Source organism: Astatotilapia calliptera, chromosome 10 (assembly GCF_964374335.1).
Source record: "Astatotilapia calliptera chromosome 10, fAstCal68.1, whole genome shotgun sequence".
Classification (NCBI taxonomy): Eukaryota; Metazoa; Chordata; class Actinopteri; order Cichliformes; family Cichlidae; genus Astatotilapia; species Astatotilapia calliptera.
Genome location: NC_137431.1, coordinates 14,281,218 through 14,306,514, shown reverse-complemented (window position 1 = coordinate 14,306,514; position 25,297 = coordinate 14,281,218). Strand labels below are relative to the sequence as shown.

Here is a 25,297-nt window from a genome sequence, read left to right as displayed (position 1 = left end):
GGATGCAGTTAAGTACAGTTTAAGGTGGCACAGAAAAACTTCCACTTACTTTTAAGAGGTTTCAGCTTTTACCACTGTTGTCAGTAATTAATGCATTTTAGGCGTCAGACTGACGGACTTGTTATTATTATTTACATATCGGTATCAGATATTAACGTTTTTGTATCTCTTTGTACAAGAGAGAGGCTCACCCCAAAGCATGATCATTTAGATTATGATGCTGTTTTTTTTTTCTCACCAATTTTATCTATGATTCTTTCTTTTTGCTTCTCCAACCTAAGAATAGAGATCTCTCCTTTTTTTTCTCTCTTCTTTTTTTGTGAGTCTGCAAAGTGTGGGCAGGTATCACAGACACATCCCAATAAATCAAGTGCCTGCGGAATCGAAAAATCCCAAGTTCAGACTTTTCAAAAGACTTTTGATCCCCTCCCTGCTAGACGATATAGATGTTTCACAACTTCAAAACTGGACCTGCACTGGTAATTCCAGTCTCCAGTGTGAAAGCAGGGAATGAGTTCAGCATTCAATAAAAAATGAAATCAGACATGAAAAGCCGTCTGTCGGAGGCAAAGACGTGAAACAGAATGCCTTTGATTATGCTTGAACGCACCAGCCTGTTTAGCTCTTTTATTTTTTCCTGTTTAGACACAATGGCTGCGCTATTTTAGTGCCCTCCACTGCCATTATGATTGGTGTCTCCGTTTTTTCTCTCCATGTCCTCATAAAGACACACTCTATTCTGTGTATTAGTTATTGATGTAATCAAGTTGTGTGGCCTCCATGATTACATTTATACAGTAGGATTCAAAATAATGTCAACAGCCAAACAAATGGGGAAATAAATGCATCTGACAATAAATCTGACACGAGCACCGAGGACTGCAATGCTAACTTAGCCTTTACCCTGGTTACTTTGCACCGGGGTCCAGAAACTGACACAGGAAAGCCTTTTCTGATGGCACGCGTAGACACCAAGTTTTTTTGTTAACATTTATATATATAACATGCAATGCTGAATAAAAAGAAAAAGTGATCTGTTTTTGTTTTTATTACGTGTGAAAAGAATTTCTGGTGCATTACAAATTTAAAAGCATCTGTCTCCAGAAAATGTGATGTTGGTCCCACAAATGTCAAAGAACCTAAAACAGATGAGATTAATAAAGTTCCTATCGATGCAAGGCTAAACATGACGAGGCAGTAAAGCCATACTCATTAATCTTTTAAGACCCTTCTGCTGTCATTCCAGGAGAAAGCCAAGTTGACTTTAGCTTCCTGAACTGTCAGTGGTGTAAGGATGTGTTTAAGCTTTCCACTGACATGAAGGGACTGGATAGGCTGCCACCCTTTCCCTTATTACTTCTTTTCAACCCTTCAGCTTCCTCCTCCGGCTCGCTGAAAATTAAGGCAACATTCCTGTTCATGCAAATCTCACTGATATTAAAATGGATTGTATAGCATCACATATTTTGCACTTGTCGTTGTAGTTAGAAGTACATTTTCTAGTGGTTGAGGAAAGACCTGAACAAAGGCTTTCATCTGTACCACCATTATACAGATTCTTTAACTGAATTGTTATCAATGTGCCAATGTAGTTGCTAAGGTAACTGCATTTCAAGGTACTACCTGATAGTAATTTTAACAACTTTGTCTATGCATAAAATCTAGGATAGATCTCTTTATTGACTTTAAAAGAGGGATTTATATCATCTGTAATCTATTACTTCACACTCAGCTTGTGAAGTGGTCAGTATTATGCATGTATTAAAATGTTTTAAAGTCAAATGAAATAAAATGGTTTTCTTAGAATATATTAAGGCTTCTGATATAATACCAACTTCTAGGGAATAGGGGGGTTATTCTATACATGATCAAGTAACTTGTGATTTTGTTTAAGCGTATTTATTGGAGAAAATGTAAAAATTTTACCTTCATGCTATATTATGAATAGTATATTTTTCATTACAGGCCCTCAAAGTACACATGTTAGTTATGCCTTTCTGTGAGCTCAAATTTCAGCATTTTAAAGAACTAAGGAACATCAGTTTTGTTTCTCCATTTCATGGCTGTTAGCTACATTTGCAACCGTTTACAATATGACTAAATTATAAAATTATTTTGACACGGTATGAATCACAGCCAGAAGATAAGCAAGGCATCAAAATGCAGGTTAAAAAAAAGAGAGAGACGGTAGATATGCTATAATTTGTTTTGACAGCCACCTATCCCACATGGTAACGTTACCCCTTGAAGTTTAGCCAAAGTGCACTTTTTAAATTTCTTTCACATCCACGACACCAATGTTTGGTTTTCTTACTCTTTATGCAAAACCTTAAACTGATGACGTTTTGTTTTTCAAGTTGATGTATCCTGTGATTTTTGTTCTTAAAGTTGGTTATATGAAAAAACTTTGTTCAGTGGCTTAAAATATGAAAAGTTTGCCCTCAATCCTGTGTACTTCAAGATTTTCATAGCAAAGGCAAGATTTTGCACGGCTTTATGTAGTACATACAAGTTATTGTACAAAAAAATAATTAAATAAATAAAAAATCAGATGGGAGGCACTGACTTTTAATGAAATTACCCCGGCAGTATGTGTGACAGTGTATGATACTGAGTGTTTGATAAGCAGTTTTGCATTCATCCACCCTCCGTGTTCAAAGGCTGAATGTGCTTCATGACCTGCTGAGTATTAAACTGTGAAATGAGTTTAGCGTTGAACTTGTGACAGCTTTTATTGAGCATAATCTTTCATACAAACACAACGCCACAATTAATACAGTGTTATATATTGCTATGTTTTAAAAAGTTCGTATGTGATTGTGCAAATGTTATATACGCATATAATATAGAAGCTTAGTAGAATTTATTTGAATGTAATAGTACTTTTATTCAAGATCAGAGAAAAAAATCCAACATAATATACATATTATTTTTGCGTTGGTCAGTGCTGCGTGCACTAAAGCTTTGTATCTTCAGACTGCTCAGGGATGCAGCTAGAGATTCAAGACTCCGTTCTCTGGTCTGTGAGGAAGAGCAGAACTTTTATGTGGGATGCTGTAGCTGTTGTCTTCTTTGTTTCGTTCCGGCAGCCACCAACACTCCTTTGTGGTTTGGACAACCCACTCTCTCCTCGCTGCCTGTCCGACTTACCACCTGACGGGGTAAATGTACCAGTACATCGCCTGTGCTCTGTGTCAGTGTGAATGTGACTATTGTTAAAGCCATCAGTATTTCGTGGTAATGGTGTTCCTGCTAGACATGGTCCATTATCATCTCCTTGTAAAATGTACCTTATTACCAATTCCATTCTCTCATTGTCATCTAAAAGATGGTGCTGTATTTAATTCTTAATCATTCATATGTAACAGACCTGTAGTAATATAGCTAGATCTCATATTTCTAGTTTTCCTTACCTCCTGTGGTGGTAGAGGTCTCCGTGTTTTTGTGCTTATTTTGTCTGTTTATGTATCCTCATTGGTCCTCCTACCAGCTCCTCAGTTCAGCATGTGAAAGGAATAACAATTAGATTCACCCTGACCTTCTCTTAATGTTTATCCATCATATATCCCAAATGTCTTTGGCCTAATCGTTTGAGTCTTCACAAAAAAGTCTACACAGGAATGTTAGTTTGCTGAAGTCTTTGTGGTGTGTTAAAGTGCAAAGATGTGAAGCGAAGTGAGGTGACAGAAAAGCCTGCCTGATGAAGCTTTTTGTGAGTTTGAGGTCAGCTCGGCTTATCAGAGCCTAAAGTTTCTCTGTGAAGAAAAGAGGAGAAAGTTTTCCGCCCACAACTCCTAAGCTAACTTTTTTAATTTTTTATTAGCACGAATAATGAGTCTAAAGATGAACAATAATGACTTTTAAACCAGATTAGGCAGCAAAAGCATTCAGTGACATTTTTATAGTATAGCAAGTTGAAACCCTTTTTTTTTTCCCACGTCCAACTGATCCAAAGTAATTGTGCCTCACATCGTTAATAATTCTGCATTTCCAGCCCTGTGTGCAGTTTTCCTTCACGGCAAAAAGATTCAGCATCTATAATTGTTGGTAAAGTTAATTACTGTGCAACAGTTACTATAAAAATAATTACTGAAAGATGGCTATTTACATTTCACACTAATGTACATCAAAAACATTACAATACCCAAGCAGACATTTAATTTCCATTCTGTGTTTGCAGACTAATGAATCTCTGCTCGCTTACATACTTTATTTGCTCACAGAGTAAAGCATAACAATAGCAGCAATCAGGCCAGTAATGAGCATTTTATTTTACTTAGTTAATGGTGTAGATCTTTTTTAAGTGACCATTTGATTTGTTGGGTCTTTAGTTGTGGAGTTCAGTAATTATTATGCATTTCTGAGTTTCTTTAATATGTGCAAGGTTAACGATCTAATGATTCACCATTTACTTATTCTGAAACCTAAAGGCAAAAATGCTGTATGTGTTTAAATGGCATTTTATTTCAAATGGCGAATCCTTTTTCTTTTTTTTTTAATTGTAACTCAGGAGAGTGATCTTCCCTTTTTTATTATCATTTCAATCTTGATCTTTGTCAAAACCATCAAAACTACTGTCTTAATACAGTCTTTAACGTTGACAAAATGGTTTGCGGCCAGTGAAAGTAGACCAGTTCTGTCACATTGCTTGAGGTCAGTTATTCAGGTCAAATGAGCGGTATTGCAGGTGATTCGCCAGCCTGCAGCCTGTGATGTTTTTAAAAATAAAGACACTGTTTTAAAAAACAATGCATGTTGCACTTGTGGACTCATTCATGTGCAGTCCTGTGAAAAACCATGCTATATGAGTCTTTGCACAGTTCTGTAAATGCTGCATAGGGTTTGAAGTGAGACTCTGCAAGCTGATCCCTTATAGTTATGGTTCTCTCTGTTCTTGACTAATAATGGTAAGAATATAATTTTTATAGTGAAGTCCTTGCTGCAGCATCCAGTTTTTAATGCAAATCTTACCTTTGCTGAGAGGTGTGTTTTGTTTTTTTTGTTTTGTTTTTTCAATTTTGGAATAGTCTCTAAAAAGTAAAACAACAACAACCAAACAAAAAAAACAAAAAAACAAGTAGTCCCCCCATAGGGACTGCTTAAGAGGGTAAGTAGCAACAAGATACTGTTAATCAAACGTACTCAATTAACGGATAATGAGCCTCTGTGAGTATCTGTATAATAACAGAAAATTTGGCAGTTTTCTGTACAAAAGCTCAAATCCAGCAAATTTACCCCAAAGTCAGACTTTGCGGTGCTCAGATTTTGCTGCTTGTCTGACTCAATTAGTATGTTTAGTGTTAAAGTTTGTGATGTTACAGTTAGAAAAAGAATGGCAAATGGACTGGAACTAGTTTGGTTTTTCTGCTACAACTCTCATTCACCCAATCACCTATACATTGTTACAGTGCCTTTATCTATACCTAATCACTATTGTATCAATTTACACATGTACACTGTGATGAATGGATCAGGGGCAATTTGAGCTTCAATATCTTTCCCAAGGATACTTTGACATATAGACTGTAGGAGCAACTCTACTACCTAAACCACAAGCGCTCTGGAGCCCTTTGTACACGGACCATTCAGCAGAAACTGGCTTCCACATAAGAAAAATAGGAGAACACTAGTATTGTTTAAACATGCATGCATGTATAATCTGTACCAATATCAAAGCAAACTTTGATAGAAGCAGGTGTGAATAAATATTTCGGCCTTTTAGCATTCATTACATCCTTTCTGTGAATTGCATCTGTTTTCCCCTTAGCCCACCCATCCATTTTCTTCTGCTTATCCAATTCAGGGTGATGGGGGTGGTTGGAGCCTATTATAGCTGCCATATGGTGAGCAGAGAGAGCAGGGTACAGCCTGGACAGGTCACCAGGGCTAACACAGACAGCCACACACACACACCTGTGGGCAATTTAGAATCACCAGTTAACCTAACCCTACTAATTGCATGTCTGTGGACTGTGGGAGGAAGCCAGAGAGAATCCATGCAGACATGGGGAGATGATACAAATAGATGGCAGATTTAAAAACCCGAGTTCTCCCCTGTTCTTTTTCTTTCCCCCCACAAAAGAGATGTCATCAAAGTGTTTTTCTTTTTCATGACATGTTCAGTGTCCTGAAGAATTAGAATCACAGCAAAATACCTAGCTTTAACTATCTCGTTTCTTCTAATCAGATGTACCATGTTGTGCTACCAAATCTTTATGTAACAGATGAACACACCATCACACTTGATTACTCCTATAATAGACCTGCATCAAAAGCTTTAATGGATGTACAATTTACATAAGCAATGTTCTGCCTACTTATTACTGATGTACATAACGTTATATGAGATCAGTCTTAAAATAGATATGCATGTAATGCAGACGGAGGCAAGTGTTATATTCCCAACTTACTTTACCAGCTGGGACTATGTTTTCTTTATTTATGATTAAGTAAAAACCAGACATGTTAGAGATGCTGAGGAAATCTGAAGACTAGATGATTGGTTATTAGACTGAGCAGCTCACTTTTTGCTGTGATCAGAGTTGCTATATGAATATTGCTGCTAAGTAGAAAACAGACATATTTAGGAGACTCTCAATATCAAGAACGTTCTTTAATTATTCATTGTGGGTGTGTAGTTTTCCGTATACTTAAAAAGAATAACTGTACACCCTCCTCTGTGTGTATGTTTATCTATCTGTTATTGGGACAGACATAAACTGTTTTTCAGTTTAAATGTGAAGCAATTTTAAAATATTACCTCCACCTAAATATGCCCCATTAATTTAATTTCATACATATGAAAGAAGAGCGTGACACTCAGCGGCTCACCCAGCCTTTTTATTAACATGTAAAAGCTATGTTTTATTCAGTGATGTTGAATAACAGCCCATCAAAGCACAGGGAACATTTACTCACAAATGGGAAAACCACTCCACTACCCACAAAAAATAAATAAATAAATTTTTAAAAAATCAAGCGCTCAGCCAGACAAGAACTTCAAATTACTTCCATTAGTCTCGTATATCTGACAAGCGCTGCCTGCTTATGGGGTCTGTTTGAAGACGCAAATTCACTTCTATGCTGAGCCAGACATTTTTGTGGGGTGAAAAAAAAAAAGGATTTCTAACCAGGCCAGTATTCGTCTGAAAATTAACACTGTTTGAGGCCCCAATTGCACATTAATTGCTGTTTATGTCATCTCAATATAGTGCATGGAGAATAGAAATAATATTTTAAGCCTAGTTTTCATTCTGTGTTAGAAATACAGATTTTTAATTGGCTACTGTGGACGCAGACTTGGCAAAGAAAGTTTTGTTTCTTTCCCATTAAAACAACTGCCCTTATTCAATCACATCATTGTTTTTATTGTCGGATTGTCATCATGTTCTTGCTTTTCTAGAAATGCAAGACAGGTGTTTCCGATTCTTTTGCGAACTGTTAACGCCAAAGTCAGCTGTTTTTTGTTTTGTTTTTGTGTTTGTTTTGTTTTTGGTACTTGGAGTAGAAAAGCAATCCAAATGATTTGCTTATGATATACACTATAGAGCTGTGTTGCTTGATAGCAAATGTTAGTATTGTTCTTCTTTTGATCCACAGCTCTTGTACCCAAATGAGCTTCATTCTCTAATGTCAGTTTTGTCTGAACAAAATGTACTCGTATCCCGAGAGTATCTGCCTTGGGGATCTGAGTCACACTTGCCGTCTTTCCATGTTCACCCTCTATGGAGCAGTTAGGGACTTTACACCCTATTACATCACATGTCGAGGTCGTAGTTGTATCTGAATTTTCATCCTTTTACACATTCATAGATTATAACAAAATGCTAAATTATCGTGCTCCCACGGCGCTGACTTTTTTCTCACAGACGGCTGCTGCAAGATTTCCCAGAGGACTCTTACTGTGTAGGATCCACGAAAGGATAAATGGCTCAGACATTATGCAAAACATCAACAAAAAAGCCCCAAAACTTTCATTTGCTTCAATCATCATTAGCAGTATTTTGTATCCTATCTTTTTTCCCCTCCCTAAGCTCTGAAACCTGAGAAATAATCACTGGACATGTAATATGCTTTCACCATTAGTCACATTATTTCTATTTAATGATCTTTTTCAGTGCTGCGCAGCTCATTTAAATTCATTAGAAGCTTTCTTCTTTTCATTTCCTCATTAAATTTCAAGAGATGATGCATTACATAGCTGTGATACCCATCAGCATCCAGCTTGAGTCAAAAAACAGCTTAAGTGTCACTAAGTCTACATCGGGCGGTATTCTTGTTTGTTTATCACTTAGCCATTGCAGTTAGCTCATTTTTTTTTGTGCACTGCAGAAAAATCCTTCAATGTCAACTTGAAGCCAGGCGCTTCACTTTCACCTTCACACTTACTTTTTCAAATATTTTGGTGTAATAATGTGTTTTGTGACACTCCGTGGCCTCCAGAGGTTTCAGTGTTTGTAAGAAATGTGCAATACTAAAAAACCTTGCACGAAGAAAAGAAGAGGGGAGTGGAAGGAAGGTGAGCTGCTGCTGAATGTATTGGAAGACAGGATGCAGTTGTCAGTGGCGAATCCATTTGCAAACTTTATGTCCATGTGTATTTCACTGAGATGTATATTCTTGCCATTTTAACATGATGGAGGCTCTAGATTGAAGGTGCTAGAGGTTGTCCAGAATGAAATCTATTCATCATCCAGGGACAATTCAGGGAGCTTCTCTTCATAATTTAAATATTGACTGTGTACTGTGGGAAATGGTGTATGTCTCCATTTATATAGTGATATTATCCTGTCTGTGTCTTGTTCACAAGCACACACTGGTGGCAGGAATCTACCAGGCACGGTGCTTTCCTGACCACTGGGACCAATTAGGAGTTTAGCCTCTTGTCCAAGGTCACTTTGACAGGTGGACAGAAGGAGCTTGGGATTGAACCGTTATACCACATCCACCTAAGTGGAAATCTTCAGTTCTGGCAAAAGGGCTCGTATACTGTGGCTACAGCAAATATCCACATCACATTTCATGTAAATTAGGGCAGAGGTCATTTTGGCACCGTGTTGAATATTCATGCCAGATCCTGCTGATGTTAGTGCTGGTGGTGTGACACAGACATATGTGCCTATAACTTGTTCATCTATACAACTAAAGAGGATAATGAAGGCTGTGAATATGACATTGGGATTTCAAAGCTTGTTTTTTTTCCACAGAATGTTTAGTGCATATCATTGCATGTTCATTTAAGTGCTAATTAACAAAAGTTAGAACGGATGCAATGTCAGCCTTGGGTATTTCACAATGTTTTACTGATATTATGGAGAAACATTTCTTGCATATTAGTATATTCTCATGGAATTCATGAGCAGCTTTTTAAGACTCGGGAGTGGCCTAGAGCTGGAGTCTGGTTGGTTAGAGCTTCGGGAAGATCATTGTACCTCGTTCACTTCCTTTGCCACAATTTCCCTCGCTGATTCAGTCTTGCAGTTCTACAACTTTTAGGTGACAGTCTAACAATTTCAGCATTGCGCAAAATGTTGTCCTTAAGCAGTGTCACTTTGAAAATGCATCTGTCCTACTTTCCAGAAGCTAAAATTAGAGGGAAATGTGCATTTGCTACCCGTTTGAAGTTAAAAAAAGAAAAAAAAAAAAGAAAAACTTATTTCCTTTTTCCTATTAGATCCCTCGTGGAGGACGACGACGCTCACATGAAAGTTGCTCTGGGCTATGGTGATATGGGCATCTCTGCTCACCTTCAGGCATCAAAGACTGGAAACACTCGATTTTTCACAAGCAACACGCACAGCTCAGTGGTTCTTCAGGTGAGAGTGCAGAAACATAGAGAAAACAAAGTGTAGAGTCAAATATCACCTTCGTCTGATAATAACATTAATGTTTGGCCTTACCATTTCTTTGGCGATCTCGTGAGTAGTTTCTATAGCTCTGCTCACAGGTGTTTGCAGATTGCAGGCCAGCAAGATGTTGAATATTTGTTTTAATTGGATTTCTTTGAAGATTAAAAACTGTTAACATTGCGGTATCACACAACATAAGGGAATTGATACCATGGATTCCTGGGCACAGTTTAATATCTCGTCTCGTGTTTCAGTAATAATCCAAAACAGTTGGGATTTGGTGTCTATGTAATTTGATGTAAGGGGTGAGCGCAACCTGATTTACTGTTGATGAAAAATATAACAAAAGCTCACTCATCTTGTACATACACAACCGCCCCCCCCCCCCCCCCCCCCCCCCCAAAAAAAAAAAAGTCAGGAAGCTGCATAAATGTTACAGTTGGTGGCAGCTTTGGCATGTCACCGCTGATTGGTGCAAAGTGAAGATCAGCCTAAAGTTGTGCAAGTGAGTGCTGGCATCATGCTGTTTGCTGCAACAGCAATAACTGTCCTTCGTCATCGGCTCTCACTGAAAATGAATGGCCGTTGGCTGCTTTTGCAGCTCATTAATCTTTTGCTGCCACAGCACAGTAAGGGAATGCTAATGATTTTTCTAGCCTGATGTGATCGTACACCCTGATTATAGAATCTGTTAGTCTCAATTAGGTGGTGCATTTGGAAGCATCCACCAAAAAACCCGCCCACTGATTATTGCAGGGGTTGTGAGTCGGTATGTGTTATACAGGTTTTTTTTTTTTTTTGCTTAATTCAATTTCGTTTTATTAAATAGCGCCAAATCACAGTAACTGTCGCCTCAAGGCGGTTTTTGGCTTGCACATTCTTAGTGCAACCCGCCATAACCATAATCAGAAGTGGTAGTCAGCTGGTAGGTTGTGAAATCAGGCGTTGGGTGAATAAGTGCAATATCCACTTATGAATTAAAGTGTGTTTGCCCATGTTTAGTGTAGGTAGTGCCTTTTAGCTGTAACTTTGCATCAGGTTTCTATGCCAACAAGAGAAAAAAATCCCTGTAATTCTAAACATGTCACTTTGAACCAGTTGTGCGTAAGAAAGCCAAGAAAATATGAAGGCAACAATCAAGTCGGTCAGCTCCAGCTCAAGACTAGAGTGCTGTCACGTATCATTTCAGGTCCATGAGCTCATGTCTGACAGGCCGTTGCTGACGGCATTTTGTTTTTATCCTCACTGAACCATACAAGTTCATTGTGTTGAGCCCTAAAGCAGTGACTGCTTTTTCCTTTTTTGGCAGCAGCCGTATTTGAAAGTTTTAGTATTGATGTTTTTCATCAGGCTTTGTCTAAGCCGAGATCTTCTTCTTGGGAGTAAAATCAGAGCTGTTCAGGTGCCCTAAGCTCAGGGTCAGCAACAAACCTCTCTCTCTTTCATGTTTTTTTTTTTTTCCTCTTTAAGGGATTTGACCAGCTGAGGATAGAGGGATTGCTCTGTGATGTCACATTGGTGGCTGGCGACTGTGATGAAGCTTTTCCTGTGCACCGTGCAATGATGGCCTCCTCCTCCGACTATTTCAAAGCCATGTTCACAGGTTGGTCTACAAGCCCTTACTCCAGCCAAACCACGATGTAGAATTTTGTGATATTTGTGACAGTGGCACAGGCATTTAAGTACTCTATATCTCTGTATTTTCCACTAAATTGCTTTCTTTTCATGAGGATTTCTGTTTCTACACAGTGGCAGTCATGTTGCTAGAATTTTGCATTGTGAATAAATTACTCAAATTGACCTTGTGCCCTCATCCCTCCAGTACTGAGCATATATTCATATTATAAAACCAGCTTGTTTGAGCCATTGTTATGCATTCATGTTCATGGTCATTTGTGCTGGCAATGAATATAAATGACCTACTTGCCTGTTTCATCTCCTTTGTGCACTGTATGCAGAGGCAGAAGAACCTTGAGCTCTTTTTAAGTACATAGAGAGTGTTTGTGTGGTATTTTCAGGAATAACAGACTGCAAAAAATTTTCTTCGTTCACTTTCGGATAACAAAGATATCTGGGCAATTAAACTGAAAGCTTTTAATCTGACGCAGGGAAAACGAGTAGCACAGATGTTGTCAGAGAACGCAACCTTACTGCACTGAATTTATCTTGTATTAACCCGTAGGTGTTTACTTTCATGACTCAAGCTTTGATGGGCAACTTGTCATCAAGTAACATTACGTTCTATATGATGAGCAGTGCACATGAATTTCTTTTTCTTTGTTTGGTCCAGATTAGCTTGCGAAATATAACGGAACAGAGGAAAGCTTTTTGTTTTGTCTTATTTTACTAATGAGTTAGCTTAGGGCTGTGCGATATGACCAAAATCTCATATCCCGATATAAGAATTCTATTGTCTGATAACGATATAAATCACAAAAATGTAACATTTTCTGTAAATTCTGTGAATCTCGGGCAGCTCGACTTGCAGAAAGTGTTTCCAGCTGCGGGTCATGTAGCTGGAGTCTATACAAACTATACATTTTTAGACATAAGTTGTAAAGGCCGCCGTTTTTTTTGTGTGAGTATTTATTACACGGTGTGCTGCGGGGGAAAACCTGTTCTAACGGTTGAGTCCAAGGTTTATTTTTTAGCACCTGGCGGCTCTTTTTTAAATTCTCATCCGTAAATAATCTGCTCTTTCACGTGATTCAGTTTATTTTGAAAAATCTCAACAGGATCTTGAGCTTTATTGTGAAAGATTTATGTGGAACATAAACAAGCAGACACGTGAAGGTGTTACCGTCGCTGTTGCTAAAATAAATGCATAAAAACAGGCGCTTGTCCATCTGTAGTGTGGTTGTGTGGTTATATAAAATATAAGAGAAAGAGAGAACTTTTAAGAAATTAATATAGCCACTACAGTGACCATCAAAACGATGAAAAAATATTGCCGTAAACAGTTTATTTTGCGACACCACGAAACAAACGATAGCGTAAAATGAAACGATAGACGTTTTTAAATCGTCATCCGATATATATCGTTATATCGAACAGCCTTAAGTTAGCTTATTAGTGAAAAGGGAATGCTCTGAGTGTAAATGTTGAACAAAAGTGCTCCCTTATGCTTACTATTCTTGGTGACATAAGTCATTTGACTGTAAAAACATTGGTATTGACATTTGCATCTACGTGACGTGTGCATATATTAGCTTTTATTCTTTTGAATAAAAAAAACTATCTGAGTTGAACCATATAAAGATACTATATGTTCAGTTAGTTTCTTCTTTCCCTTACTCTCCTCTGGTGCAGGTGGAATGAAAGAACAGGATTTAATGTGTATCAAGCTGCATGGAGTAAACCGAATAGGCCTCAAGAAGATTATTGACTTTATCTACACGGCAAAGTTGTCACTCAACATGGAGAATCTGCAAGACACACTTGAGGCAGCCAGCTTCTTACAAATCCTTCCAGTGCTGGACTTTTGCAAGGTCTTTCTCATCTCTGGGGTAAGGAAATTCTCACAAAAGTTGTGTTTTTACAGCTATCCTGCAGCTTTTAAGTTAGCTTATTGTCTGAATTAACTGGATATAAAATTTGAAACTTTTTTTCATAAACATTGTGTCATTTTAAACAAATTCCATCTAATCCACAAGTACAAGCTGCAATAGTTGCACACTCTTACTATTTGCACATCCTCTACAGAGAAAATAGCAAAGTAGAGTATGACAAGAGGGCCACCTCAATGCCAACCACATATATTCAATTTGTGTAATGTACTTGGATATTTATGATTTCAAAATATTGTATCTATTAGAGCTGTTTTGTTATATTTTCTAACTTTGTAATTTAATTTAATATATTTTAGTTTAGTTACTATTCTTGGTGTCTTTGACTGTGACCACATCATTTCATCAGGGATTAAAAAAGACCAAAAAAACCAAAGACTTATTTTAAATGAAGAAAAAGTACGTTTGAAGAACAATTTTGTTTACGGGTTGTGCTTGTTGTACAGAGTCAAGAGAAATCAGCTTTTAATTATAATTTCAACTGTTAATATGTCTGCCTGCTTTCATTAGCTAAAGTTATCATGCAGTGACTATTAATGCTGACAGCAAAGTGTTTAAAAATGTATGTACTTGTTTTTTCTTTAATGCAGTGCAGCAATCTGTTTTTACTGATAAATTTATCAAGGTGTATTAAAGCTGGTTTTCTTGCCAACTGTCTGAAAACCCACGTTTTTTAAATTTAAAGTGATATAAAATGGACAAAAGCAGCAGAGTCAGTTGACATCTGCTGTGTGTTAAATTGCTAAAGCACTGATTCTTTGTAATGAGACTTCTTTCCCTTGAGCTGAGAATTAGTCAATATCATAGCATATTCTTTCATTTATGTTTCATTCACTGGGACTTGAAACTAGCAAAAGGCCTGTAAATTCACAGAGCAAGGGACTGAGGACATTTTTCCATAGATTTCTATACAACTAAAGGAATGACCAATTGTAGGCCAAGAGTTTGTTTTACTTTCCAAGGGCTGTAAGCTACATCCATCCTTTTCTTTTCACACTTACTTGCAGCTTTCCAAGATTTTTTACTTGTTTTTTTTTCTGTCAAGGTTTCTCTGGACAACTGTGTAGAAGTGGGACGCATTGCCAACACATACAACCTCACAGAGGTGGATAAATACGTCAACAATTTCATCCTGAAGAACTTTCCCTCATTGCTGGGCACGGGGGAGTTTGTCAAGCTACCATTTGAACGCTTGGCTTTTGTACTGTCCAGTAACAGCTTAAAACACTGCACTGAGTTGGACCTGTTCAAGGCGGCTTGCCGCTGGCTACGCTTTGAAGACAGCCGTATGGACTATGCCCCAAAGCTCATGAAGAACATCCGCTTTCCTCTCATGAACCCGCAGGATCTCATCAATCACGTGCAGACTGTGGACTTTATGCGTACGGACAACACCTGTGTCAACCTTCTCCTGGAAGCTAGCAACTACCAAATGATGCCCTACATGCAGCCAGTTATGCAGTCAGAACGGACAGCCATCCGCTCAGACAGTGCCCACCTGGTCACTCTGGGTGGTGTTCTGCGCCAGCAGCTTGTTGTGAGCAAGGAGCTGCGTCTCTTTGATGAGAGGGCTCACGAATGGAAGGCGCTGGCGCCCATGGACGCACCTCGTTACCAACACGGCATTGCGGTCATCGGCAACTTTCTCTATGTTGTGGGTGGCCAAAGCAACTACGACACCAAAGGCAAAACAGCAGTGGACACGGTGTTCCGATATGACCCTCGCTACAACAAATGGATCCAGGTGGCATGCCTTAATGAGAAACGTACCTTCTTCCACCTCAGTGCACTCAAGGGACACCTCTACGCTGTCGGTGGAAGGAATGCTGCAGGGGAGCTTGGTGAGTTTATTTCCCCCACTTGTTTGCTTTTGTTTCCTTTTAAGCAACAACAGGGGCCTTTAATTAATATTGTATGAGATTTTACACTTTTAATATGAGAGAGCAGTGTGAGAAAGAATGAGCGCTTTAATAAGGCTGCAAGCATACCGACGCCAAGTAATCAAGAGCCGTGCATACACATCATTTGCTGTTTCAACATGTCGCACACATAATGTGTGTGTAATTTAATAAAATTTAGAGGATGGGCACATTATCACAAACACCCTCCCAATCGAATGTAATCCATTACAAAAGCATTTCAGCACATGCAGAATCAATTTCAGTCATCGCAGCCTCAGAGAAGTGTCATGGTTTTTGATGAGGTGTTGTTTAGGGTGTCATAATATATCATGAATAAAATAAGTTTAGATTTTTTTCTCTCTCCGTGTAATAAATTGCAGTGCAATACAACAAAGCCACAGCCTACGCTGATGCAGTCTTAACAAAGTCACAGTGTTTCTATTTGTTCAGAGCTGTGGTAGGTACATAACATTGAACTGTAGGTGATGAGATACAGCTGAAGTTGGCACACAAACTGTGCCTGCAGGGAGGATTAAATAAAGAGGTGGATACATGTTGCCAGTGGCGTTTTCAGTGATTAAAAAGGGAAGAAAAAAAAAAAAGCGGGTCATATCAGATCAACTTGTATCAGTAATCTGATGCTTTTACAAGCTTTTTGGTTCACATTTCATCCCTCTGGTGGAAAGACGAAAAGCCAACAGATGTATTTATACATTTATATCTAGTCTTTGTAATTTGGTTGTTGATGCTGAGTAACCAATCTGCAATCTCTGCACCAACTGTAGACCACAGAGAGGTGCCACCCAGTACTTAAATTCAGCTCTGTAGCTGCAGTGGACAGAGAGAGGCTACTGTGGAAGCAGTCTGGGTTATAATTAGACCAAAAAACACAGCACCAGTTCACTGTCAGTCTACACAGCTGCCTCTTCCTTCTTTACGTTTCACTGCCCTTTAACTGCATGCGGTTAGGCCTCCATGTTTTTCTGGATGTGCCCCTTTTATTATATTTGTTTGCTCTGGGTAGATCACGAGGGTGTGGTTTTTCTGTTACGTCAGAAATGCCTAGATTTTAAAAGAAAATCTTCACGACATAGAAACGAATATTTAGAATATACTTGCAGACCTGAGTGTTGCATGGATTTTAGTTTTGTGCTGCTTTTATATTTTCAAAAGGATGTAACAAAGATGCACGTACTTACTAATTCTAGTTCACCATGTTGTAAACCCTTTTATAGCTCTTGCACAATAACAGCTCAGTCTTTTAATATAAAAATAAGACTGCATCAGGCACCTATATATGCTTTAATTGAAAAAGAAGCAAAATGTACAGGTCTCGCTGTATGTCACCACAAGCTGCCAGTTTTTAAAATTATTATTCTATTTTCTATTTTCTATTTCTATTGTTGTGGTGAAGAACTTGTAGAAAGAAAAAAAATCCATGCTAATTACAAATGTGACCTTTCCAGCTTACAGAAGAAAATCATACATTGAATACATTTCAAGGTTTAAATGCAATTTATAATTTCTTTATTGAGAAGTTGCTTGTGATGAATTCCATTTTCAGCAACTTTGCAGTTTAGATACGGTCAGCACAACTGTGCTATTTCCATCAAGTTGGTGTGAGAGTTTGTATACTGCTGAAGGTCACTTTGATAATAGTCGTTGAGCAAGCAGACCTAGGTATCCACTGATTTCCTTGGTGAGACTTATCCAGCTGGTCCAGAGGTGACTCACAATCCTTGTGAGGGAACATTGAATTACCAGGATTTCTAAACTTATTGATGATACATTTAAATTTGTTCTGACTCATTTATGAAGAAACACAATGTGAGTGAACTAATAACACAATGGTTTAATCATTTACAGTGCAGGCTGGAAAAAACCGGCTCCTGAGCTGAGTAACTAACAGGAGCTCCTCTATAACCCCATATACTTCAGTGGCTTATGAGTCTTGTAAAATGAGGAGGAATTTTGAAGGACTGCACTAAACAAAAATCTTTATCTATTTCTATAATGATATGATTGAACAAAACTCACAAGCTTATACTATTCAGACTATAAAAGCTGTTGTGACGCTGATTTTCTTGTGAGCTTGGGTTTATTGTTTTCTCTCATCACCGAGCGTTCTCAAAGCTTCAGGGAATGCACTGCTGCCCTGGAAATTTCTTCATTGAAATTTAGCAGTGCGACAGACTGGCGACCTGTCCAGGGTGTACCCTGCCTCTCACCCTAAGACAGCTGGGATAGGCTCCAGCCCTCCAGCCCCCCCCCCCCCCCCCGCCCCCCCGCCACCCTGAAAAAGGATAAGCAGAAGCGAATGGATGGATGGATGGAAATTTTGAATTCATTCTTCCCTACACTATTGTAAGGCACCCAGGCCTCAGGTAGCAAAGCATCCCTGAATAATGATACCACCTCCACTATGCCTTACAGCTTTGGTGTTTGTTTCAGGAATGAAAAGAGTTTAAGCAGGTTGTAGAGATTCGTTTTGCAGGTAACGTTGGGCTCATTTCCACCGTTTCTATTGGGATGTACTCTGTATTTAAGTCTGTTTGTGCTTAACTGTCTCAGTTGTAATTTTTGCAGGTAGCTGCTTCTGGAAAGTGGAGCAACAGTCCTGATTGTTCAGAATTTTTCCTCACTCATGTCTTTAGAAATACCTGTGTAGCCTTTCCCAGCTCAGTGTACTCCTGTAGCACTCTTCTGAGGTTCTGTGAAAGTTCATTGAAGCATGTTTATGGGGATTGGCTCATCTACAACCTACATTTCCAGACTCCGTAATTGGAGCACCTCACTTCAAATACTTTCTTCAGCAAGTTCAATCCAGAAATGTCGAAAACTGGATCCCAGATATAGTGAACGCAGAAATGATGAAACAGATCAGCCACTGGTGAAACCCATTTTATTTGCCAGGAAGCCTGGAGCAAGTCAACAGGGGAATTATGGGACTGTAACCCATAATAAATGGAGAAATTCTGGTAATTCTTAGTAGTTCACAAATCTTTGTCATAAATGTTAACAAGCTCTAGTGAAATGGAAACGTGTGATTCTGCATTGTTAAACTGTGGTGTTTGATGTGAAGGTAAATCATTACCCTTCTCCATCAATGCAGTGATCATACATGTTGATGGACCCTGGCTGGCTGGCTGGTTTTGGGGTTCCCAGCCAGCAATTATCAGCCTGTGAGCATCTGATATGAACCCTAAGGTCCCCTTTCTGATTTCTCTGATATTTTATAGAACCATCAGACACCTTAAGATGAAAGCTCGAACAATCTCACTATTTCCTGCACAGTCAGTGCATTCAGAGCTGGTGGGGATGTGTACTCTCTATTTAAATCCTTGTTTTAGCTCCCACGCTGAGACCCTCCAAGGCCTCATTTGCTGCTGTTTGTCCTCCTTAGTTGTGTCTTGACCTACTTTCTACTAATACAGTCTTTTTTTTCTCTTTTTTTCATCTGTTTCTTCAAGCTACTGTGGAGTGCTACAACCCAAGGACAAATGAATGGACATACGTTGCCAAAATGAATGAGCCACATTATGGCCACGCTGGGACGGTGTACGGTGGTTATATGTATATTTCAGGTAAGTGGCTCCAGGGAGTTTTGAGTTTATTATCGGCTTAAATAAATAGAGATGTAATGTTGCATGACTGGGTAAGAGTTGTTTTTTTTAATTGCATGTTTTAAAGTTACAATAGCAATAAATTTTATTCTCTGAATGTGTTATAGAACTGCAAGGTGGGGTCACAATAGTATCTCATTTTAGACAAACCGTACATAGAGTTCTGGAGTTATATGTGAGTCAGGATTTTTCTGACAGCCTGTTAATGCTAGGTATTTTTATCTTTCAAACTTCATATAAAGAAAGTGTCTTTCACACTTCCAGACTTTTGCAAATCTTTCCTCGCACTTTATTCATCTATGCTGAGCATGCTTTTGGAGCCTGCGAGGGTTCAACACTTAGGGCAGATGGCGGACACTGAGAATTGGGCCTTCAGCCAGCCAGTACTTTCTCTTTAGGTGACACCTGGGCACTTGTTCACTTAATACGACGGAAAACAAATCCTGCAGTATGGAGATGAGCCCTAGTTTCTTAGTGTGACTAATCCAGAGAGGTGCTACAAAAGATGGGGAACGGTGGTGGTGGTGGAGGGGAATTGGGAAGGATGGAGCAAAGTAGAGGACTAGAGCCTGTGTAGGAGGTGTAACACAGAAGAGACTGTAATAATCCCTCCTGGCCATGGGTACTATGATCCATCTGCAACACATGAGCAAAAAAATTGTTTTATGCAAAAATATTTTAAAAAATAGATAATGGTTTTCAGCATTGTTTTTTTTTTTTTTAATATATATATATAGAAGGGGAGATAGAAGTAACAATCAGAATGGAAATGGTGTTGGTATTTTGATCCTTTAATCCTCCTGAATATGAATACATTATGAACACCAACACTTACATAGTTGCATTAAACGCATATTGTACTTACAGTGCCACCTGGGAAACTTTAGCTAATGAAAATAAAATATTGAAATGCTCTCTAGCAGCAATATACTAGCAGCAGTATTAAACCAATTTACAGTCTGAGGTGTTGACCAGCTTGCATGCAGTTTTATTAGATCCAGCAGTGTGATCACTGTGCACACAAGCCGTGAATTCAATCCACAGACCTGCAAATGTTTGCCGGTGTTAGATGGTCCTACAGAAGGCACCTCACATTCTCTATCACATTGGTTCCAGTTATCTTTCATGTTTAGCTGGAAAAAATTGCCACATTAAAAGTACATGCAGCCCCTTTGATTTGATTTTTATATCACCGAACTCTGACGTGCTGGAAAGAGGCCAAAAGCTAAGGACTACCTCCACACATGAGTACTATCAGGGTTTATATAAACAATTTTTAATTAGTTAATATTTCACATTATCAGGGAGAAGAACTGGGGCATGTTTGGGATCACACAGATCACAAGATTTGGCAGACCTAATATTAGAGTGGAGCCGAGATGAAAGCCACACATTTTACTTTTTAATATAACTAAAGTGAAATGATGAATAACAAAACGGTCACGGCCTGAGCTAATCTGCTGGTAGCCAGCTGTATGAATCGCTTCGCCCCTGGCAGTACTTTCCACTTCGTAGCGTTTATTTCCACTTTTTGATAGTCTAATGGCTTATCCTTTGTGTGTGTGTGTGTACGTTTGTGTGTTGGTCTCATGTTTCAGAGACCAACACAATCAATCACAGTTCAGCAGTCTTGTAAATTCTGCTATTGTAACAGCTGGCTGTGCACCTGTGACAGCTGAAAATATGTGTCAGGCAGTGGTCAGGCAGTTTTCTGAGTACAGCTGTGGGTTATAACACAACAGCGTGTTTTCAAGTGCCTTTAATGCCCACGGCACAGGTAAAAGAGCATTACCCATTAGTGCAGTTTTGTTCCGGCGAGTCCCTGCTGTAGCGTCCGCGGTCTCAGAGGTTACAGTCGCGCTGTGCAAGGTGACCCGAGCTAGAGTGCACTTCTGTGTCTAGCTGTCACAGTACATCAGGTCACATTCTCCGGCTGTGCTGCTGCGCTGTCTGAAGGTATTCTGTCAGCTGGATGAGCCTGACGAATGCACTCAGCCCACAGACCATCACGGCTCAAGTGGTGTGACAGAGTTCAGACACAAGCACTGAAAACGGCACAGAGCAACGCTGCTGCTGGTCCACATTCCTGTTGAGAGATTAAGACCCTTTGGTTTTACTATTACACTTTCTCCGAGTGTTCTGATGATTTGTGTGTGATTGTTGCTTCACTGACTGGGGATTTTTGAGGTTTTCACAACTCGCTAGTTGTCTGCTAATGGTGTTTTTATGTAAAGAAAAAAATGTTGATGTAAATCTCATGGTTGAGATTTTTATTTTTATTTTTTTTCCTCCATTAAAGATGATTATATTTGATCATTTTATATTTTAAAAATCTAAAGTACTCTCCGCTTTAATTCATCTATGCTGAACATGCATTTAATGTCAGTGAGAGCTGACAGTAATCTCAAATGGATATGGTTCTGTACTGCAAACCTTCTTTCTTCAGGTTACTTTGAAAAGTGAGAAGAGGGTAAAAATTGGAGCTCAAGATTTTTCATTTTCTTTCATCATCCCTTTCTAGCCTCTTTATTTTAATGTCAGTGTCTATTTATTTTAAACTGTCTCGCAGTAAAACTGATCAATATATGGACGTGCTTCCTTCAGATCAGGATATTTTCTAGTGTAAAAATCTGCTGGGCTGAATGTGCTTTTTGATTCTTAGCTTACATGTGTGTTTATATTTAATTTCTTTGCATTAATAGTGACATTTCTGCACTAAGCTTGTACTGGCCTGCAAAGTTGTTTGGATAAATTGAAATAGTTGAAAGTGGTCATTTGAAAGATGGTTAAGAAAGATTCCTTTTCATATTTTTTCTTATTTCTGACAGTCTGCTAGGTATTTGTATGTTTGAACTCGCTACATCATTTAAAAACACTGTCTTTCACACTTACAGATTTATGCTAATCATTCCTCACACCTTTGATTCATCTGTGCTGAACATGCATTTGAAGTCTGTTTGGGCTCAGTGCAGAGAACTGACGGTGCTCACGAATATTAGGTTTCCAAATGGTGATGTCCTGTGATGGCTCCACATTGAATCATATGAAATGTTGGTCGTATTGACATAGTTGCTGCTCTCGTGATATAATGGAGGTGTTGGTTAAGACGGTTACAGCGTAGCTCCTCTGCCTTTTTTGTGTGGAGTTATGAAGTGAATTTAAAAAATAAGGGGCTTCTGCTTAAAACCTTAAGAGAAAGTGTGTTGAATTTCATTGTATGACTTAAAACCCAGAAGTGATGACCCATAATGGCTCATAACTGTCTGAAATTTCAATTTGCTGCTCACCTCAAGAGTAAATAACTGTCTATTTTATCAGGAATAGTGAATAGAGGGAACAGGGGAGCCATTTAGAGCTCATATTCCTGCAGGGACTAATAGTCAGAGTGAGATGTCATACGGCTGTAAAATGAACTTGACAATACGACTTCAAGAGGGTGATTATGCTCAATGGAGAAACGCAAGTGACTGAAAGTATTTTGCATGACACAGAGGCCATAAATGCAAACCTCTCCATTCTTCAAGCCACTCTGAAAAGTGAGAAGAAAGTAAAAACTGGTTTCATCAAGCCTGCGCTGCCTTTTGTATGTTAATGTCAGTCTACATATATTTTAAACCACTCTGCAGTAACGCTAATCAATACATGGATACATAGATCGTTACATATGGGCTCTCTAACTCATTATGGGGTATTTTTGGAATCTGCTAAGCCCCCTCCCCACCTCCCCGTCTATTTCACATCATTTCTGTGAGTCCCACATATGTTGGCACTGATTCAACCAGGTTGCTGGTTTTACAAGGGGACTCTGCAGTTGTTTTATATCTGCATGGCTGAGCAGGGAAATGTTTTGGCGTGGTAAAACAAGGGCATATGTAGCAGACATTATGAACAATATCGCAGTCTGCCCTAAGCTGCCTATGGAAGGGCAAAAGCTCCTCGGCAAGTTTGTCAGAGCTGGGATCAATTTGGCAAAATCTTGTCTGCTCTTAGTGTCTCTCTAATGGCGCTGATTAGACAAAGATACTGGAAAACTGATCAGACATTATTGTATTAGGGAAAGGCCAAAGCTATTGAACTGAATCAAAATAGCAGCACACTCCTTTGAGAGGTATTACAAGGAGGCTATTTTGACTCCAGCACTGTTCTCTTGTCAGGGTTTTAATAGCTGATTTGCTCCGTGGACTACTTGGATAAGGAAAACGGATGGTGAGGCCATCTTTGAACCTGATCAGCTAAGGGGTTGCTCCATCAGAGATCTGAGTCATGGCAGCTGAATAGACGGCTTAGGCCTGAACAATAAACCGAGCACACGATCACTGGGCAGCAAGAAAAGAGGGATACTGCCTGTATTCGGCGTGCTCTGCAAATCTTCACTGCATTTGCTCCTAGCTAGTCAATCTGCCTGGGGGGGAGGGGTAGGCTGGCTTCCACCCAAATGCATGCTGGGATTGTGTTCCTCTTTATTTTAAGCCTTCCCTGTAGACATGTCCTGTTTTTTTGTTTTTTTTTGGTTGTGTTTTTTTCCCTCCTTCCCCACTTTCCCTCAGCATTGTGTGTTGCGGTGTCTACAGACTGTTTGCGTGAATGCGCGTGCATGCGTGGACGCTTTGTAATGGTGTTCCACTTTGTACTGAGCGCTCCTCATCAGCATTATTTCATGTTGTGGAAAAGAGGCTGAAAAGCTATTGATGTCACCTCGGTTTGTGAAATCAGTGTTTAGCCTGCAAATTGGCGGGTGGGTTCGAGTGAAGGTGTGGAAAAAGGGGATCAAAGAGAAGTCAGAGGTCTTTTTTTTTTTTTGTTTTTGTTTTTTTTTTTGTTTTTTTTTTAATGTGCGGCCTTCCAGCGTCAGAGCTGGCTGATGCTCCACATTGCCCAGATGAATAAAAAGGTTGGCTGACTTGAGCGAACGAGTCATTAATCTGTCTGAGTGACAGCTTCTCCCAACTAATGAGCCTTGAGCCCTAATTTCCATGCTCTTGTTTCATTTTATATTTTTTTTCTTGCTGCAGGTGGAATCACTCACGACACTTTTCAGAAGGAGCTGATGTGCTTTGACCCGGATGCCGATAAATGGACTCAGAAAGCGCCCATGACGACAGTTCGCGGCCTCCACTGCATGTGCACGGTGGGCGACCGTCTTTACGTGATCGGAGGCAATCATTTCAGGGGCACCAGCGACTACGACGACGTCCTCAGCTGCGAATACTACTCCCCCGCCCTCGACTTGTGGACACCTATCGCCGCCATGTTGCGAGGTCAGAGCGACGTGGGCGTGGCCGTGTTTGAGAATAAGATTTACGTGGTGGGCGGCTACTCGTGGAACAATAGGTGCATGGTGGAAATAGTACAGAAGTACGACCCCGAGAAAGACGAATGGCACAAAGTTTTCGACTTGCCCGAGTCACTGGGGGGGATCCGAGCCTGCACACTCACAGTTTTCCCCCCTGATGATATGTCGGGCTCACCCTCCAGAGAGTCGCCGCTTTCAGCACCTTGATGAGCAAAGGGGGTGAGCCCTACTCCGCTCATACCCCCGTAACCCTTCCCCACCCCCCGACAGCCCCCCTCAACAAACACACCTTATAGACTTTGTTTGCACTTCCTTTATGGACAACATCTGTACTGCATCCCAAATTACCCCCCCAAGTCCACATCCCCTAAAGCTGTGCAGAACCCCGCCTCCCACATCTGCGTGATGAAACCTACATACCAACATGGTTTGGCAACCTAATTACATGTTAATTTTGCATACTTGGTATATTTTGACAGGAAAAAAAACAACAACAACAAAAAAAACAACCTCCACTTGAAAAGTGACTTTGCAAATCAACTTTTCTACCTGATGTCCAGACTTTTCTTATGTCTCGTTTCTTTTGGTGTTCTACCTTGAGATGTTGACTACCACACTGACTCTCTCTTCTAGTCTATGCCAGGTTAGATGCAGGTGACGCCCTCCTCAGACAGCAAACGCATAGGGACCGATGAGCTTTTGAAAGACAAGTGGTTTTTAACTCAGGGGTTGGCCCAGGCCCCATCTTCGTCTCTCTTGCAGTTTCACTTCTTTCCTGCTGTTGGTATGAAACTGTTAACAAAAATGGTGTTTTCTAAATTTAATAAACATAATTTTGAAAGTAATCAAATATTGTCCTCTTCACTGGCTACAGCTTGAAGTTGCACGTATCCAGGTCGTATTTTGATGTCTGAGTGAATCTAAAATCTATTATACAGGATTCATGATCATTAATCAGCTGAGAGAGAGTTGGCTTCCTTTGTTGCTTTGTAAACTTGTCTGTAATGAATGAGCTGTGAATGACGTGAAGGAAAAGATCAATCAGTCTGTTTGTGGGGAACGATGA

The 25,297-nt window shown here is 39.5% G+C and overlaps 1 protein-coding gene across 5 annotated transcripts in view; it reads left to right on the top strand.

Annotated features, from left to right (window-relative positions):
* The window catches only part of klhl13 (kelch-like family member 13), a 43,698-nt gene extending 18,622 nt beyond the window's left edge, over window positions 1-25,076 (top strand). For 3 of the 5 annotated variants that reach the window (XM_026182834.2, XM_026182835.2, XM_026182833.2), the window contains 6 exons: window positions 9,674-9,815; window positions 11,319-11,451; window positions 13,158-13,354; window positions 14,460-15,255; window positions 18,786-18,899; window positions 23,951-25,076. In XM_026182834.2, the coding sequence (XP_026038619.1) occupies window positions 9,674-9,815; window positions 11,319-11,451; window positions 13,158-13,354; window positions 14,460-15,255; window positions 18,786-18,899; window positions 23,951-24,438 (1,870 nt within the window). In that variant the 3' untranslated portion in view covers window positions 24,439-25,076. Of the gene's footprint in view, window positions 1-3,089; window positions 3,162-9,673; window positions 9,816-11,318; window positions 11,452-13,157; window positions 13,355-14,459; window positions 15,256-18,785; window positions 18,900-23,950 lie in introns of all 5 variants that reach the window. The other 2 variants (XM_080307514.1, XM_026182832.2) reach the window with 1 other exon arrangement.
* The last annotated feature ends 221 nt before the right edge of the window (window positions 25,077-25,297 follow it).